The 20203-nt window shown below is 45.1% G+C and overlaps 1 protein-coding gene across 1 annotated transcript in view; it reads left to right on the top strand.

The window, feature by feature from the left end:
• The first annotated feature begins 4257 nt into the window (after positions 1-4257).
• LOC132876116 (uncharacterized) overlaps positions 4258-20203 on the top strand; it is a 59725-nt gene continuing 43779 nt past the window's right edge. Inside the window, exons 1-6 of the mRNA XM_060913393.1 lie at positions 4258-4968; positions 6613-6708; positions 12258-12491; positions 12624-12795; positions 12994-13053; positions 13149-13684. Coding sequence (XP_060769376.1) covers positions 4378-4968; positions 6613-6708; positions 12258-12491; positions 12624-12795; positions 12994-13053; positions 13149-13684 — 1689 coding nt within the window. The 5' untranslated portion in view covers positions 4258-4377. The remainder of the gene's footprint in view (positions 4969-6612; positions 6709-12257; positions 12492-12623; positions 12796-12993; positions 13054-13148; positions 13685-20203) is intronic.

Here is a 20203-nt window from a genome sequence, read left to right as displayed (position 1 = left end):
ATTAAACAGGTCAGGTCTTTTGGAGACCCCTAGTCTCCATAGGAACATCCAGTCTGTTGGAGAGGATCCAGAGCCCTGGATGGAGTGATTCGGGATCATTCTGTGATTCATAGATGGCGAGGCTCCCAAAGATCCTAAAGAAGCTGGATTGATTCTTCGTCACTAACTCCAATTGGTGGTTGCAGCTCTACATTTTACATTTTACTAAAATGGATTTGATTGAAGGGCGGCACGGTGGTGTAGTGGTTAGCACTGTCGCCTCACAGCAAGAAGGTCCTGGGTTCGAGCCCCGGGGCCGGCGAGGGCCTTTCTGTGCGGAGTTTGCATGTTCTCCCCGTGTCCGCGTGGGTTTCCTCCGGGTGCTCCAGTTTCCCCCACAGTCCAAAGGCATACAGGTTAGGTTAACTGGTGACTCTAAAGTGAGTGTGAATGGTTGTCTGTGTCTATGTGTCAGCCCTGTGATGACCTGGCGACTTGTCCAGGGTGTACCCCGCCTTTCGCCCGTAGTCAGCTGGGATAGGCTCCAGCTTGCCTGCGACCCTGTAGAACAGGATAAAGCGGCTACAGATTATGAGATGAGATTTGATTGGAAGTTTTAAATATAATTAAAGAACAGAAACAAGAATAATTGACTTGATATCCAGTGAAAAGGAAAAAAAAACGTGTTTTGTGCTCTTTAAGATTTATAAAGAGCTCATTGTAATGATAGAAATGAAAATGCAGGCAATAAAGGTTTGGAGATTTGTTTGTGCTTTATAGTGTTTTATAAACTCAGTTAAAGACTTTACTCCACTTCTGCTACTAATTTTCTCCTCATACACATTCACACTCATGGAAAACAACTGAAATAAAAATAATTAACACAAGATTCAGTTCATTTGTATTTATGAGCTATACTATCTTTAGCAATAACTCCCAATACTAGTGACAGAGAGACTAAAATGTTCACCATGTAAAGCTACTGCACTCCATCAGACATCACCATTCTACTCCCACAGGCTAACCATTAAGAAGAAGAAACTTTTATTCATCACATGCACACTTCAAGCACAGTGAAATTCATCCTCTGCATTTAACCCATCTGAATCAGTGAACACATGCACAGCAGTGGGCAGCCCAGAGCACCCAGGGAGCAGTCAGGGGTCAAGGCCACCCCACATCAACCTAACTGCATGTCTTTGGATTGTGGGGGAAACCACGCAGACATGGGGAGAACAAGCAAACTCCACACAGAAAGGCCCTTGCTGGCCGCTGAGTTCAAACACAGAACCTTCTTGCTGTGAGGCGACCGTGCTAACCACTACACCACCATGCCACCTATTTTAAAGGCCACCAGCTAGCAGAGGATGGGTTAAATCCATCGGACTCTGGGTTATGGGCCCAGCACGCTCCCGCTGCACCACTCTGCTGATCTCACACCCCAGATGGGGCTCAAACCCACAGTCCCTGGCTTAGGAGGCCAGTGCCTTATCCATTAGGCCAGTGCCTTATCCATTAGGCCACTAGGCACCAACAAGCTTTAAACATCACTAATGTACCAAATACACACAAACATTTGACGCTACAGTGATTTTCACAGCACAGACTCACTAAAAGGTGCCAAAATTTACACAAAATCACCAAAAAATCTCTATTTTTAAAGCGTTTAAAGACAGATAATGGCATTTAGGCATTTCCACTACTGCTCATTTGTGCCCTCTGCTGGTGAAACTACTGTTCACACAATTCTCATCTCTGTCATTTATTTCCTGAAATCTTCCATCATAAACTCTCTGACAGGTTTACAGAGCTCTCAGTGGATCTGCACCCTCATGTATTTCAGAAACCCTCACACACTCTGTTCCAGATCAGGGTTTTAGGTCATTAAGTGGTTTGTTTATCTTCATTTGTGTGGAAAACTTGTGTAAAAAAAGAGATTTGTAGTATCAGTAGTAATATTACTTCATTAAGTATTGTAGATACAAACTGCAAAATAACACACATCTTGTTTGTAGCCGTTTTAGAAATAAATGAATGGTCATTTTGGCGTGACAGATATCAACTATTATTATTTATTAGATATTAATTTCAGGAAACATCATAGAGTCATTACACTAAGGAATCTTGTGATTGCAGGGCAGCATGGTGGTGTAGTGGTTAGCACTGTCACCTCACACCAAGAAGGTTCTGGGTTCGAGCCCAGAGGCCGGTGAGGGCCTTTCTGTGTGAAGTTTACATGTTCTCCCCATATCTGTGTGAGGGTGCTCTGGTTTCCCCCACAGTCCAAAGACATGCAGGTTAGGGCAATTGGTGGCTCTAAATTGACCGTGAGTGTGGATGGTTGCTTGTCTCTGTGTGTCAGCCCTGTGATGACCTGGCGACTTGTCCAGGGTGAACCCTGCCTCTCACCCATAGTCAGCTGGGATAGGATCCAGCTCAGCCATGACCCTTCACAGGATAAGCGGTTATGGATGGGCTTCAGTGTTTCCTGAAGCTTCATCTGGCCATCATTATCCATGTGCATTTCATGAAATTAATCCTAATCAGTGCTGCTACATGGGTTATATTTCTGCACTGAAGAGCAGTGGTGATCCTAGAGTGATTTACTCCCCGGGCGAAACCCCCTGCTGGCGCCCCCCCCCGCCCGTCTTTTTTTTTTTTTCGGGGTTTTTTTTTGGGGGACCTTTTTTTTGGGGACCGTTTTTTTTTTTCCGCGCCCGCGCTCGTGCCGCCCCCCCGCATTGGGCTCTGTATTAGCTAACAGAATGTTAACAGCTTTACATGGTCGTTTAAACATTTCTCATCGTGTGTTGTACGTTGCGGACATGGCCCGTTATAAATTTGCTGTTACCAGAATGGCAATGATCAAATCGTAATGTATTACTTAAGACTCTGTGTAATGTTATAGTAGTGTAGTACTATGGTAGTAAAGTCTTTTTGATGACTAACGTTCCGCTGGCGGGATTGTGCATATTATGGGGCTACGACAAGTTAGGCACACACACACACACACACACACACACATTGATGACGTCACCTGCGCAACTTTGGTATCGAGGGCTACTGCATGACGTCACCGCGCCGCAAGATTTTGTTAAGCGCCATATTGGAAGACCAAGTACACATCTATGCAAGTACATACATTCGTAAAACAAACTACACCTGAAATGTAGCCAGGGCCGGTTCTGCCCTAATCTGGACCCGGGTGCAACATCGCGCAACCCCCCCCCCAAAAAAAAAAACAGTCTAAATCAGGACAACCATCACATAACTATAACTATAAACATTTAATATCAACTATTTTAATTAAAAGGGCTATAATAAATAAGCCTGCAGGCAGCCATGGCGGGCTGCCTTAAAAAGTAACCATTCAATGACACAACTGAAAGCCTGCAGCCACGGCGGGCTGCCTCAGAAAAGTAACCATTCAATGACAACTGAAAGCCTGCAGCCACGGAGTAACCATTTGTCCTAACTTAAAACTCGTTTTGCATTTTCTGCCTCCTTTTTTGTATTTTCAACCCTCCGTTTATTTTCTTTCCTTTTCTGAAAACCCGATTTGTGTCCAGACATTTTGTTCTGCTACCAACAAACTAACTCGTCAGGTCTTGTCTCTCGAGCCCGCGATGATTCCCGTGGGAAGGGCAACAATTGATACATTTTTACAAACAACCAATAAACAGCCAATAGGGAGGTTGCAACGTTCAGGCTCTCCTTTGCTCACAGACACTCAGTAATGCACTTATTCTCTGTCTCCTGGCAGAAAGCTCCTTGGTTTGCTCCCCTTGTGTCTCAATCACAGCTGGTATTCTGTAGAAAGACTTCTTTTCACCTTTCCCATCAGCTTTGTTAGAACACCCTAACACAGCACCAAAGTTTACCATTGTAGGTTTATGATGAACCAAGTGCCTCGTGGGTTTAAATTCCACGCGCTGCCGTTATTTCCCCCTAATCACGAGTTTGTTGGTCTTCCAATATGGCGCAGGGTTTGTTTACTTCCGGTTTCCGGTGACGTCAGTGAAAAGGGTCTATTGGGCTTCCCCATGCAAAATGTTCACACACACACACACACACACACACACACCCGCCCGTCTTGTTTTTTTTTTTTCGGGGGTTTTTTTTGGGGGGGACCTTTTTTTTGGGGGGGGACCTTTTTTTTTCGCGCCCACGCTCGTGCCACCGCGATGCCGCCCCGGGCGGCTGCCCGGTCGGCCCGCCCCCAGGACCGCCCCTGCTGAAGAGAATGGTTTATAGAGGAGTCTTCATGACCTCTCTGTGTTTGTGCTCCTCCTCTCTCATTATCTCTCTTTCACAGACACAGGACCAGGAAGTAACTAATCATTTTGGAGAAAACAAACTGCTCTCTCTCTGTCTCTCTCTCGTTGTGAGTTCAGGAAAATGGCTGAGGCCAGTATTTCAGTAGCTCAGGACCAGTTCATGTGTCCAGTGTGTCTGGATCTCCTGAAGGATCCGGTGGCTATCCTCTGTGGTCACAGTTTCTGTAAGGTGTGTATTAATGACTGCTGGGATCAGGAGGATCAGAAGGGCGTCTACAGCTGTCCTCAGTGCAGAGACACTTTCACGACAAGGCCTGTTCTACACAGAAACAACATGCTGGATGAAGTGGTGGAGAAACTGAAGAAGACTGAAGTCGAAGCTGCTTCTCCTGCTCACTGTTACGCTGGACCTGGAGATGTGGAGTGTGATTTCTGCACTGGGAGAAAACACAAAGCCGTCAAGTCCTGTCTGATGTGTTTGGCTTCATTTTGTGAAATTCATCTGAAACCTCACTATGAAGTTTCTTCATGGAAAAAACACACATTAATTGAAGCCTCAGTAAAACTCCAAGAGAAGATCTGCTCTGAACATAACAAGCTGATTGAGATCTACTGTCGTACTGATCAAACCTGCATCTGTTATTTGTGTATGATGGATAATCACAAAGGTCACGACACCGTCACAGCCACAGCAGAAAGAGCTGAGAAACAGGTGAGAACTAGAAATCTCCCATCTCATCTCATTATCTCAAGCCGCTTTATCCTGTTCTACAGGGTCGCAGGCAAGCTGGAGCCTATCCCAGCTGACTACAGGCGAAAGGCGGGGTACACCCTGGACAAGTCGCCAGGTCATCACAGGGCTGACACATAGACACAGACAACCATTCACACTCACGGTCAATTTAGAGTCAAATTCATATCAAATGATCTTAAAATGTTCCACAACAAATAAAACAGTGACTGCAATCCGAAGCAATGTAAAAAGACAAACAGTTTCTCTCGGAGAACAAAAGGGACACTCTTGGGTGACCTCAGGGTTTAAAATGGAGATAAAAGAATTCACAAACACTGTACAATGTAAAATCTTCCACCTCCAAATCAATCAGAAGGATTCTGTAAAAACTGATTAAAATTGTATGTGTTCTGGTTAACAGTGTTAAATCTATCTTCGGTGAGAGTCGTAATCTGGTCAGACCAGTTACTCAACATTTCAACATTTCACACACGCAGAGAATATTTTGGTTAAACAAACAAACAAAGCTGTTATAATGAGCTCCACTCTTCTCGGAAGGCTTTTCACTAGATTTCAGGGCGTGGCGGTGGGGTTAGTGTTCATTCAGCTACAGTGGTGCTTGAAAGTTTGTGAACCCTTTAGAATTTTCTATATTTCTGCATAAATATGACCTAAAACAAGATCAGATTTTCACACAAGTCCTAAAAGTAGATAAAGAGAACCCAGTTAAACAAACGAGACAAAAATATTATACTTGGTCATTTATTTATTGAGGAAAACGATCCAATATTACATATCTGAGAGTGTCAAAAGTACATGAACCTTTGCTTTCAGTATCTGGCGTGACCCCCTTGTGCAGCAATAACTAAACGTTTGCGGTAACTGTTGATAAGTCCTGCACACCGGCTTGGAGGAATTTTAGCCCATTCCTCCATACAGAACAGCTTCAACTCTGTGATGTTGGTGGGTTTCCTCAAATGAACTGCTCGCTTCAGGTCCTTCCACAACATTTCCATTGGATTCAGTGGTGCTCTTGCTCCTTGCGGAGGGTGATCAGGGCTTGGTACTGGCTTTCTTGGGTGGCAGCAAGGGTATAGGTGAGATTCTTGAGTGGGGAGGACTCCACTGGTGGTTACCTTCAGTATTCCTGGCTTTCGGCACCACTGTCATATGTCCCTGAGGTGGGTGGAATACTGAAGTGCAGACAGGCAGGAAATGGTGTTTAACATAGTCTCTTATTTGTCAGTTTGGCTTTTCAGCTTTAACATTATGTCTTGTCACACATATACACATGTTCTCCAGTCGGGAGACGACCACCTCTTCACTCTCCCCCTCTTTTTCATGACTGTCATGTCATTCCTGCAAAACAGACACCCACACATCAGTTGCCAACAGGTGAGATCACTTTGTCACTCACCTTCTCTGGCCCCGCCCTCTATTCACAACCTGGTGCTTGACCACACCCACACTGCCACAAAAAAACCCCAGAAAATAAAAAACACACACACACAGTACATAACATTCACAGCTCGAAGAAATATGAATGTACTTTGAACTGACATTAATATGGAACCAGTTCGCTCGTACTGTATAAAAAGCTGAATGTATTTTATTTGTCCTCAGAGTGAGTTAAAGGAGGAGCAGATGAAATCCCAGCAGAGAATCCAGGAGAAGCAGAAGAAGGTGCAGGAGCTGAAACAGGCTGTGAACACTATAAAGGTGAGCAGTGAGCAGAGACAGAGCTGCTCCTAGAAACACACACAACATGGACAACGAGTCATTTACAGTCCCAGTAAGAGAGGGAATGATCGATGAGCTTTAAATCTTGTGTGTGTGTGTGTGTGTGTGTGTGTGTGTGTGTGTGTGTGTGTGTGTGTTAGGGGTCGTGGAGGTGTGGTGGGATAAGGATCCACAAGCAGAACACAGACAGTAATCAAACAAATAGAGAGATTTAATCCAGGGAAAAGGGCATGGCACAAGGGTAAACAAATGGGACAAAACAAATGGCAAAAATAATCCCGATAACAAGAGACAGAAAACTAGAAAAAAAAAACATGAAACAGGCAAGGACAAAAATGCTAGGACAAAAAAAACAAACAAACAAGAAAAAAACCCTCGTGCAAAAAAAACCTGAACTAGAATAAACCCTTAGTGCAAAAACCATGAACTAGAAATAAATCCTGAGTGCAAAAACCATGAACTAGAAAAATGAGCCTGAGCAAACTACCTTGAAACATAACAGAGGCACAGAAACGGCTAGAAGCAAACAAGATGTTCTGGCAAAGTTCCTGTCTGAGAACGGTGTTTTTATACGGTAATAGCAGAGAAAACCAGGAAGTGAATGCAGGCATGAAGGAATTCCCGTTCTGGATTCAGATCGGCACTGGCATGAAAGATGCGTAATCTCTGGAGTGCATGTCCGGAGCGGAGCATAACAGTACCCCCCCCCCCCCCAATGAGCACCTCCAGGCGCTTTAGGAAGAGCGTCGGGGTGTTGCCGGTGGAAGTCAGAGATGAGGGTTGGGTCCAAGATGAACCTGGTGGGGACCCAACTTCTCTCCTTGGGACCGTAACCCTCCCAGTCCACCAGATACTAGAGTCCTCTGCCTCGCCGCCACACCTTCAGTAGCTTTTTTACTGTATAGGCTTCGCCACCATCAATGAGCCTGAGAAGAGGGGGTTTGGAGGGTGGGAACAAAGAACTAGAGACCAGAGGTTTAAGCTGTGACACATGGAAAATGGGGTGAATAAGTCACATGGTAAGTGGTCATGCCAGTCTGATGGAACATGGATTGATCACCTTGCTGATGAGGAAGGGTCCTAGGTATCTGGGCACCAGCTTGTGGGAGACGTTTCTGAGTGGCAGATGGCATGTGGAGAGCATGACTCACTGCCCCACCCAGTAAGTGGGTGCCTTAGAGCGATGTTTGTTGGCCTGCCTCTTGGATGCTATGGTGGAGCAAATGAGTCTTCTCTGAGCCAATGCCCACATCCTCCTGCAGTGGCATATGAAGGTCTAGGCTGAGGGTACGGCGACCTCCTCCTCTTGGTTGGGGAAGAGTGGTGGTTGGTAACCTAGGGAGCACTGGAAGGGTGAGAGGCCTGTGGCAGATGAAGGGAGAGTGTTGTGAGCATACTCGACCCAAGGTAAGTACTTACTCCAATAAGCGGCATCCCTGGACATCATGCACCTGAGTGCCACCTCCAAATCTTGATTCGCCCTTTCTGCCTGGCCATTGGTTTGAGGATGGAACCCTGAGGAGAGGCTACAGGAGGCCCCAATGAGTTTGCAGAAGGCCCTCCAGAATTGCACAGTGAACTGAGGACCCCGGTCAGAAACGATGTCAGTGGGGAGTCCGTGTAGGTGGAAAACGTGAAGGATGAGTAATTCAGCGGTTTCTTTAGCTGTGGGAAGCATGGGCAGAGGGATGAAATGGACTGTTTTGGAGAACCAGTCAATAACTGTGAGGATGCATGTGTTGCCACCTGAGTTGGGGAGTCCTGTGACGAAGTCCAGGGCGATGTGAGACCAGGGTCGATGAGGAATTGGGAGGGGTCTTAGCAAGCCAGCAGGGGGTTGATTGGCTGTCTTGTTCTGGGCACATGTGTCGCAGGCTGCCACGAACTCCTGGACGTCTTCCTTGATGGATGGCCACCAGAAGCAGTGTTGGATGAGTGCCAGGGTTCGAGCAGCTCCCGGATGACAAGCCAACTTGGAGCCATGACCCCACTGCAGCACCTGGGTTTGCACAGAACAGGGAACAAGTAGATGGTTAGGTGGTATGTTGCTTGAGTTACCTTCTCCGGGGTCCTGCTCCAGGGTCTTCTGCACCAATGTCTCTACCTCAAGTAGGGTGGCCCCCACCAGGCAGCATGGAGGGAGGATGGTTTCAGGCATGCTAGACTCCTCCTGGCAGGCAGAGAATATCCTGGACAGGGCATCGGGTTTGCCATTCTTGGAGCCTGGGCGGTAGGAGAGTGTGAATTGGAAATGGGAGAAGAAGAGAGACCATCGGGCTTGCTGTGAGTTAAGGCGTTTGGCGGATTTGAGGTATTCCAGATTCTTGTGGTCGGTCCAGATAAGGAAGGGGAGATCCGAACCCTTGAGCCAGTACCTCCACTCCTCTAAGGCTAGCTTGATGGCTAACAGCTCTCTGTTGCCGATGTTGTAATTTTGTTCAGCAGGGGACAGCCGGTGAGAGAAGAAAAAGCAGAGGTGGACCTTGTTACCATTGGCCCTCTGGGAGAGGATGGCTCTGACCCCAGACTCGGAAGCATCGACCTCCATGATAAACTGTTTTGTGGGATCGGGTATGGTGAGAATGGGTGCTGTGGTGAACTTGTGCTTGAGCATGGAGAAGGCTCTCTCTGCTTCCTCCCCCCACTTGAATGAGGTCTTAGTCAAGGTTAAAGCTGTGAGATGTCCAGCCACTGTGCTGAAGTTGCGGATAAAGTGCCTGTAGAAATTGGCGAATCCCAAGAAACGCTGGAGCTCTCGTCGTGAGGATGGGGTGGGCCAGTCAGCGACTGCCTCAAGCTTGAGGGGGTCCATCTCGATCCTAGATGGGGAGATGATGAACCCCAGAAATGAGACAGAGCTTTGGTGAAATTTGCTTTTCTCCACCTTGACATATAGCTTATTTTCTAGCAGGTGCTGGAGGACCTGCTGGACATGGCCCCGATCTTCCTCCAGGGAGCGAGAGAAGATCAGGATGTCATCCAGGTACACGAAAAAGAAGATGTTGAGAAAGTCCCTCAGGACGTCGTTGATGAGTGCCTGGAAGGCACGTTGGTCAGGCCGAAAGGGACCATGAGGTACTCATAGTGACCAGTGGTGGTGTTGAAGGCCGTCTTCCACTCATTCCCCTCCCTGATCCTGACGAGATGGTAGGCATTGTGTAAGTCCAACTTGGTGAATATCTTGGCTCCCTGGAGTAGCTCAAAGGCCATAGTCATGAGTGGTAGTGGGTAGTGGTTCTTGATTGTGATGGTGTTGAGACCTCGATAATCAATGCATGGGTGGAGCGACTTGTCCTTCTTATCCATGAAGAAGAATCCCACCCCTGCTGGGGAGGAAGAAGGGCGGATGATCCCAGCTGCCAGAGACTTGAAGATGTACTTCTCCATAGCTTGCCTTTCGACGGCAGACAGAGAGTAGAGTCGCCCTTTGGGTGGCGCTGTCCCAGGCAGGAGGTCGATTCCACAGTCATAGGGACTGTGAGGAGGGAGGGACACTGCTTGAGTCTTGCTGAAAACAAGTCTTAAGTCCAGGTATTCCGGAGGCACATGAGAGAGGTCGGGAAACTCGCTGGCTGGAGGCTGCGGTGGTCTGGCGGGAGGCAGAGTGGAGTTCAGGCAGGAAGCTAGGCAGGAATGGCTCCAGCCTAGGATGGTGTTATTGGCCCAGTTAAGGTGAGGGTTGTGCAGCATTAACCAGGGTAATCCTAGGATGATGGGTACATGGGGGTTGTTCATGACATGGAGCTGGATGGTCTCTGAGTGGTTACCAGAAATCCTCAGGGTGAGCGGGCGGTAAGGTGGGCGATGGTGGTCAAGCCGGTGCCATTGAGTGTCAGGACAGTGAGAGGGGCATTGAGGATGAGTAGCAGGATTCCCAGATGCTTGGCAGTGGCAGAACAGATTAGGTTCCTGTCTGCCCCTGAGTCGACGAGGGCCTGGAGATAGTGATGCTGGTCGTCATGGATAATGATGACAGGGAGTAACGGTCGATCAGTGGGTGGATGGTTCCAAGTGTTGCCCACCAGGGCCCCTCGATTCATCCTTTTAGCAGGCAGGCTTGGCAGGTGTCCTCACTGACTGCAGTAGAAACAGGACCCTGTGCTCCGCTGGCATTGTCATTCCTCCACTGACACATATACCTGGTCTACCTGCATAGGTTCGACGGACAAGGCGGGAGGTGGAGAGGAGGTGAAGCTGGGGTGGGTCTTCTCTCTCCTCCATTGCTGGATCTGGATGTCGATGTGGTTGACAACATCCATGAGACTGGAGAGGTCCGACAGCAGTTCCCATGATACCAGCTCATCCATAATGACGTCAGACAAGCCATGCAGGAACGTGTCGACCTGGGCATTCTCATTCCAACTGCATGATGCCGCCAATGTCCGGAACTCGATGGCGTAGTCTGAGGCAGACCAGGACCCCTGCCACAGCTCCATAAGTTCCTTAGCGGCTTCCTGGCTGGACAGAGAGCGGTCAAAAGTTCACCTTATCTCTTTGGAGAAATCTTTGAAACAGGAGCAGAAGGGAGCGTCGGCGTCCCAGACCGCTGTTCCCCACTCCCTGGCCTTGCCAGTGAGGAGCGTGATGATATATGCCACCTGGGAGCATTCTGTGGGGAAGGTCAGAGGTTGCAGCTTCATGATCAATGAGCATTGAGAAAGGAACAATCTACAAGTACCAGGCTCTCCATCGTAGGGCTGAGGCACTGGGAGTCTTGGCTCACGGGAAAAGGCAGTGGCAGGAGCTGAAGTTGGAGACTGCTGGGCAGAGTTAGGCATGAATTGATAGTGCTGCATTTGTGTGGTGAGGAGGTTGAGTGAGTTGGACAGGGTGGCGAGATCTTGGAGGTCTTGCTGATGGATCCCGAGGAGAGTCCCTTGCTGCTGGATGGCCGTTCTCAGACAGGTGAGTTCCGCTGGATCCATGTTGGCCAGGACGTACTGTTAGGGGTTGTGGAGGTGTGGTGGGATAAGGATCCACAAGCAGAACACAGACAGTAATCAAATAAATAGATTTAATCCAGGGAAAAGGGCATGGCACAAGGGTAAACAAACAGGACAAAAACAAATGGCAAAAATAATCCAGATAACAAGAGACAGAAAACTAGAAAAAAAAAACACGAAACAGCAAGGACAAAAATGGTAGGACAAAAAAACAAAAACAAGAAAAAAAACCCTAGTACAAAAAAAACATGAACTAGAATAAACCCTTCGTGCAAAAACCATGAACTAGAAATAAACACTTAGTGCAAAAACCATGAAATGAGCTTGAGCAAACAACCATGAAACATAACAGAGGCACAGAAATTGCTAGAAGCAAAGCGAGACGTTCTGGCAAAGTTCCTGTCTGAGAACGGCGTTTTTATAACAGCAGAGAAAACCAGGAAGTGAATGCAGGCATGAAGGAATTCCTGTTCCAGATTCGGATCGGCACTGGTGTGAGAGATTCATAATCTTCGGAGTGGATGTCTGGAGTGGAGCATGACAGTGTGTGTGTGTGTGTGTGTGTGTGTGTGTGTGTCCGAACAGCTCAATGCACAAACCGCAGTGGAGGACAGTGAGAGGATCTTTACTGAGCTGATCAGCTCCATGGAGAAAAAGCGCTGGGAGGTGACGGAGCTGATCAGAGATCAGGAGAAGGCTGAACTGAGTCGAGCTGAACGACTCCTGGAGCAACTGGAGCAGGAGATTGCTGATCTTCAGAGGAGAGTCACTGAGCTGGAGCAGCTTTCACACACACACGATCACATCCATTTCCTCCAGGTAACACTCACTGTCTGATCTACAGAGCCAGCTGTTCCTCACACACTCTCTAAAACACCTCTCATTAAGGGAACAATAAATGTCCCTGTCTGACATCACAAGTGGGTTTTACATTTCATTTGCTTTCTGTAGGTTTTAGCTTCTGGACGTCGGTCTCCTCCATGGAGCAGACCAACATTTCACACATCCAGCATCACTGTCCATCAACATTTCTCATTTGATGGAGTGAGGAATTCTCTCTCAGATCTGAAAAAGAGACTCGAGGAATTCTGTGAGGAGGAATTCAACAAAATCCCTCCACATGGTAAGAGGAGCTGTTCCTGCTGGAGAAACACAGTGATGTGTTATTTCTTAGCGATGCTCCTGCTTTCTTTTCTGCAGACACTTTATTCACCCGACACTTTGAACTAAAACACTGATTTAAAATGAATAAACTGACTGGATCACTTTAAACTCTTTCCATCTTTTACACAAACTCATGTTTCCATTTTTCTCTCCACAGCTGCAGCAGTTCAGATCATTTCAGGGCCAGAACCACAGAGCAGAGAAGAGTTTCTGAAATGTACATCTAACACACACACACTTCACATAAATATACTGTGTGAATTAAACCCAACATGTTCACATTGTTCAGTTTGTTTTTCTCTTTTATTTTAGATTTCTGTTATCTGACTCTGGATCCCAACACGGCACATCGTCTCATCATTCTGTCTGAGAAGAACAGAGCGGTGAGAGTCAGTGAGAGAGAGCAGCGTTACTCTGATCATCCAGAGAGATTTGATTCCTGCTGGCAGGTGTTGTGTAAGGAGAGTGTGTGTGGACGCTGTTACTGGGAGGTGGAGCGGAGCGGTGCTGCTGGTGTGTTCATATCAGTCTCATATAAAGACATCAGCAGGAAAGGACGGGGTAATGAGTGTGGGTTTGGATACAACAATCAGTCCTGGAGTCTGTGGTGGTCTTCTTCTTCTTCTTCTTTCTATCACAACAACATTAAGACTGCTCTCAGAGTTCCATTAGCCTCCAGAATAGGAGTGTATGTGGATCACAGTGCAGGAACTCTGTCCTTCTACAGCGTCTCTGACACGATGAAGCTCCTCCACAGAGTCCACACCACATTCACTCAGCCTCTATACGCTGGGTTTGGGTTCTACAAAGTTTCTGGGTTACCGTTCTACTGGGTTTCTGGTTCTACTGTGAGATTGTGTGATCCATAGTAAAAAAAAAAAAGTCTGTTGTGTTTTCTGTAAAATTCCTGCACGTTGTTGCTCAGTCGTCCATTTCACGAGAACACAGTCCAGCTGCACAAAAAAACACTCATTTTAATATTTAAGTTAAAACATGTATAATGTAAATCTATAATAATTAAAGGTAGACTCCCTTTCAGATTTTTCAAATTTAGGCCATAAAAAGAATTTTCCCTTGCACCCAATTATTTTTTTTTAGTGGACCAAAAGCTACTGAATTCGAAACTCAGACTTCAAATTTTATTTTTTTTCCTCTAAAAGAACAATTAATGAATTTAGAGCCATGTGGCCCTAAATTCTCTGCCATTTTTTTCTTGCCTCACCGTGACCTAATCCAACATGCTATGTCATGCATGAGGTGGTGGGGTTTCCCTATTGTGGGATACAAATTTGTAACCTGAGAGAACAATGGAGGACGTGAGTGTGAAACATGGAAGACTGACTACAGTAACGGAAACTGTGAGGAAAAGACCCTGTTTTGCGAAGTAAAGGAAATGCAGGACCAAACTAATAAATATGAACGATCAGATATCCTGTCACTCCTTCAATCAAACTTTAGAGATGTTTTTTCTCTCCTCAGGCTCATGTCTGAAACAGGTGGGTTATACAGGAAATTCACGAGGTTATACAAAAGTCGAGTTTAGGAAAGTCTATTAGTGGCATTACAAATGTAGTGGAGGGTTCGTATTCCCAAAACTATTACTTCTGATCACTACATTTGGCAAAAACAGTAGCAAAGACAAAAATCAAAAAGATGAATGGAACGGCTTTGCTGATCTAGTGGACACTGAAACAGGCAGGCGGGATCAATGTCACTTTCGTTTTTATTTTTTAAACTGTCACTTAACACAAAACACGCTTTTTAGCAGGTTCAAAATAAACTATGTGTCACTGCACCGACGTGATTTCAGCCAGGGACAGAGATTCACACTGCACACACACACACACACACACACAGCACCTTCACCGGGCTCGCGCTCCACTCACCAACCGGCACTTGACCACGCCCCCCACCACAGTGAAAAAGAACCGTATACTGTCTTGCTCAATGAAATAAACTGCACAGTATGATAGTGAATTGAGAGGTTGTTCACCAGAAGTTGTGCAATATAGGTGTATAGTCTAATTACACACATTTTCGCTCAGCGGTCTTACCATCACAATGATAAAAAAAGAACCTTCTATGTAAACTCTTTAATGCACAGGAATAATATTTACATTGTGAAATCAACACATACTTTTCGTTATGACTAACAAATATTGACTAGAATACGCTCAGTGTTTATTGCTTATTGCACATACAAGAACAAAGTTGGCTTAACAAAATATACCAAATACTAAGACATGCAGGGGAGGCCTGAAACTTGATGGTTTTTCAAGAGCCTCCTCTTATTAAGATAAAAATGACAATATTAAGGTCAACTTATATAAAGCATAAAAAAAGTTAATCTCATTATCTGTAGCCGCTTTATCCTGTTCTACAGGGTCGCAGGCAAGCTGGAGCCTATCCCAGCTGACTACGGGCAAAAGGCAGGATACACCCTGGACAAGTCGCCAGGTCATCACAGGGCTGACACATAGACACAGACAACCATTCACACTCACACTCACACCTACGGTCAATTTAGAGTCACTAGTTAACCTAACCTGCATGTCTTTGGACTGTGGGGGAAACCGGAGCACCCGGAGGAAACCCACGCGGACACAGGGAGAACATGCAAACTCTGCACAGAAAGGCCCTTGTAGGCCACGGGGCTCGAACCTGGACCTTCTTGCTGTGAGGCGACAGCGCTAACCGCTACACCACCATGCCGCCCTAAAAAAAGTTAATAATTCAAGTAATTAATCAATAGATAGCCAGGAAAAACAAACATACAATTTGCTACAAGCAAATATATGAATTCATGGTAAAATAACAATGATGACATCGATTTGCTGAATAAAATGATAGGAATAAGCTTCAGATCAACTTACTGAACAAAACTAAAATTAAGCATGAAAACATCGTCAATTATGAACAATTAACCGATAACAAGGATTTGGAAAGAGATCAGTGTAATTTTGTAGCTGGATTATTCAAGATTTCCTTTAGCAGTTGCTTCTTGAAAAGGGGCAGAGACTAACGCTACGTTCACACTGCAAGGCTTAATGCTCAATTCCGATTTTTTTGTGAAATCCGATTTTTTTGTGAGGTCGTTCACATTAACAAATATATGCGACTTGTATGTGATCCTCAGTATGAACGAAAAGCGACCTAAAAGTGTTCCGCATGCGCATTGCAGGATACGACGACGTCACACGCAGTGAGCATGGCCAGTGTTTACGGAAGTAAAACCGCCCGGTTGTGGTATGATCCATCCAATCTAGCTTGAATAGCCGCATCCCCCCAAATGGAAATCAGCTCCCTAACCTCTGCGTCCTTCCATTGAGAAGATTCAGAACCTTCACAGCCCGAAGCGTCCCTCGCATTGATGTCATGCGCAGGGGCGCAGATACGTTTTTTGAACTGGGGGGGACAAAGCTGCCAGCAAACCAACCCCAACCCCGATATGCCTGTCAAACTTGTTTTGGGTTACCATAGCAACCAAGCTCGAGCTCGCAACCTGTGCAGTCTGCGCAGCTCAACCAACCAAATATCAGTCTTTGTTTTATGTGAGTTGTTGCAACTATGTATACACTGCTGTGCACCTCAATAAACCGAATGGTAATTAGTCTTTTGATTTTTCCGTGAGGTTTGCCTTATGCAAAGAAAGACAGCATAGACTTTTTTCCTCCCTATAAGTGGGGGGGACCGAACGAAGTGAATTTAAATCTGGGTGGGACGAGTCCCACCGTCTATCTGCGCCCGTGATTATGCGCCATGTTGTTGTAACTTTTTTTGAGAGACCCGCCGCCTACTTCAGCACAGAATAGTGACGTTTGTGGCTTGTTGATGATGTGTAAGTCGGATGAATGCGACCTGGCGGTTCAGACTGAAGTCGCATATGAAAAGAGCAGATAGGAATCGGAATTAGGACCACATATCCAAACGGCCTGGGTCGGATTTGAAAAAATCGGATCTGTGTCGTTCATATTGTCAATAAAAGATCGGATACAGGTCACATATGGGCGAAAAGATCGGATTTGAGTCACTTCAGCCTGCAGTGTGAACGTAGCCTAACTGTTTTGGAATTGTTTTTTTAGACTATTCCATCCAAAGGGTCGTCTATACATTAAAGTAAACTGTCACTGATTAGATTTGGTTCGAATCGGTCTTAAGTTATTGCACTGTCTTGTGTTGTGTTTGTGGATATCTGAGTTATATATAATGCTATCTCTGTAATGTGCTGGTAAACATCAACTTCCATAGATGATTTTGTGAACAAAAAGACTAATCTGTAATTTGTTAATGTTGTATATTGTTAATACTTTTAAGTCATGAAACAAATTTGTTGAAGGGAATGTATATGACACATTTGAAGCGATCCTAATAAAGCGTTTCTGTAGTAAGAGCAGTGGCTTAAGCGTTGTTGTGTACAGTAAGTGCTTGCCCATATAATATTACAGTATGTTCGGTACGGGCAAATCTAGGTGTAGTATAGAAACTGTCGCTGATTAGATTTGGTTCGAATCGGTCTTAAAGTGCCATTCCACCATTGGATGTATTCTTTGGCATAAAATACAATATATTTTATGACAACATGACTAGACAGAGAAATCTTTTAGCTTCAAAATGATATATCAAACATAATTTTTTGACAACGACAAGTATATTAATTTTGCGACCAAAGTCACCTACCCTTTTAATTTCCGCACGGTAGTGAAACGTGATGTCATCGGCAGGTTCCCCTTCTTGTGTACCACGTGTCGGTCTATTTTTAGACCAGGAAACCCCCAAAGTGAGAGAGTCATTTCTCCTCGTATATGGGGGCCAAAAAAATTGCGAAAAATTTTGAGTTAATCTTTCAGTTAGCTAGATTTATTGGTATTAGCTAGATTTATTGGTATTATTTTTATCGCGTTCTATCCGCCATTGCTGATAATATGTGCCACGTCACACGTCACGTGGTACACAAGAAGGGGAACCTGCCGATGACATCACGCGCGGAAATTAAAAGGGTAGGTGACTTTGGTCGCAAAATTAATATACTTGTCGTTGTCAAAAAATTATGTTTGATATATCATTTTGAAGCTAAAAGATTTCTCTATCTAGTGATACCATTTATATATGTTGTCAAAATATATTGTATTTTATGCCAAAGAATACATCCAATGGTGGAATGGCACTTTAAGTTATTGCACTGTCTTGTGTTGTGTTTGTGGATATCTGAGTTATATGCAATGCTATCTCTGTAATGTGCTGGTAAACATCAACTTCCATAGATGATTTTGTGAACAAAAATCATGTGTAAAGTGTTTTTTGTGATAGTAAATTTCCAACCTTTCGTATTATTCCTATATTTTTGTATATCTTTTTGCTAATGAGCTCAACATGATTTTTCCATGTAAGTTTTTCATCTATTAAAACACCTAAGAAGCGTGTCTGTGTAACTTGATTGATTGGTATTGTTACGGGTCCCGTGAACAGGGACCACGGCGACAAATAAATTACCTCTAAAAGCAGGTGGAAAGCAGAATAAGGAAGATTCCTCCAGAATGTCTGAGTCTGATTTATTTTCCATAAAATAAAAGCTTTGTAAACAAACATCAGTCTTTGCCATACAAATCAGCCAATTCTTTGTTCACATCATGTCCTTTTAAATATTCCACATCTGTTCTCTATAAACTCCTTCAGTTTCTCTAATCTTCACATTTCTCTTTACAGTCATATTCAATAACCAAAATAAGTAAATACATCACGTTTGTCTTTTTTTCAGTAATTTACTGGTGGAAATCGCTATTCACAGTGCATTATGAAAATCCAGCATGTTGGACGCATGGGCCCTTTAAGCACATCTCTCGGCTACACAAAATTGCTAATTGTATGCGTGTGCTACATCAGCTAATCAACTCAGTCACTTTTAATTATAACATGAATTATTCACATCTTAACAAAAAAATACGCTAAAGGAAAGATACAAATAATAACCTGCCATTTGAAGTGTGTAAAGTGTACAGGCTCACGTTAGCAAGTGCTAAGCCAAGATGAGCTCGACCCGTAATGGCGGCCATGCGGGAAATTTCTCCCTTTACTGTTATGTTTCTCCGGCAATAACTTCGGCGAACCATCTAAACCTCTCTTGTTTATGTTAGCGGTGATAAAAAGCAGTAAAATAAAAACATTTTTTTTAAGTTAACACACCGTTTACTGACCTGTAAAAGCAGGTGGAAAGCAGAATAAGGAAGACAGGATGTGTCTCCATTTTCCTCCAGAATGTGTCTGAGGGAGAGGCGGGAGGTGGGGCTCCCTTACCGTACCCCCCCCCCGAACACCTGAAGCAACAACAAATGTTCCGCCCCACTGCTTTTAAACTAAAATTACCCCCTTTAACTGGTTCTTCACTTTTAAACTGAAACTGAAACACATACATTAATGAAATTGTCCCATTAATTTGCATAAAATAACATTAATGTGGCCATTCCCTCCCAGGGGTGCCACATGCTCCCTGATGACAAAATTGGCTCCTGACACTTTAAAACAAATTTGCAATTTAAATCACTGTATTCTTTTCAGAACTCAACAGGTCTTACTCAAAATCCTTACAACAATCAAAACTTCAAAGCACTCAGGTAAATATGTAACCAATGTATATTATAGCTTGTGTGTGTGTGTGTTATGTATGTTATGACTACCGGGTCTCCCTAATAGCTACATATGGGGTAAAGAAAGGATAGACATGGGAACTGAATGAAAGGTGGACCTTGAAATGAAGGTAAGTATGGTGGTGGGTACCACAGGTCAGCAGAAGGCATGAGGTAAGTATCCACAGTGTTTACACTGGGATGTGACTGGTATGTTGGATGACCCAGAGATTAGTACGTGAGCATTTGGCCTGGACGCCTTTGCCGAATGGACCGTCTCAGAGGGTTAGGTGAGCTAGACCGAGGGTCTGTTATCTGCTCCTCACAACAGCCATGCTGAGGGGACTTGGGCTTTGCACCTGGCTGAGGTAGGTTAAGAGCTGCTGGACTATCACTCTCTAGTTCAACTTGGTGGGAAGTCTCAACTTCACCCCTCAATTGCCACTCATCCTGGCTTGCCTCCTCCACCACCACATCATCCACCAGTAGTGTGGGGCTAGTCTCAGATGTCACCTGATTTTCCCTTCCTAACTGACTTCCCTCATGGGCCACAGCCATATCTGGTTGGTCCTCAACAATGTCTTGGGTCTCCATAACAGGCATCCTTTGCCCTGACTCATCACGACCCCTCAGAATCTGGACAGACCTTTCCTCAGAGGGAACACGTGTCTGCCACATTGGTTTTCTCCTGTCCTGACTGACAGCTAGTTTTTCAGGAGCAACTGCTGCTCTCGGCTCAGCCCAGGT

Source organism: Neoarius graeffei, chromosome 2 (assembly GCF_027579695.1).
Source record: "Neoarius graeffei isolate fNeoGra1 chromosome 2, fNeoGra1.pri, whole genome shotgun sequence".
NCBI classification, from domain to species: domain Eukaryota; kingdom Metazoa; phylum Chordata; class Actinopteri; order Siluriformes; family Ariidae; genus Neoarius; species Neoarius graeffei.
Note: the sequence above shows the minus strand (reverse complement) of the source record. Positions and strands in the feature narration are given on the sequence as shown.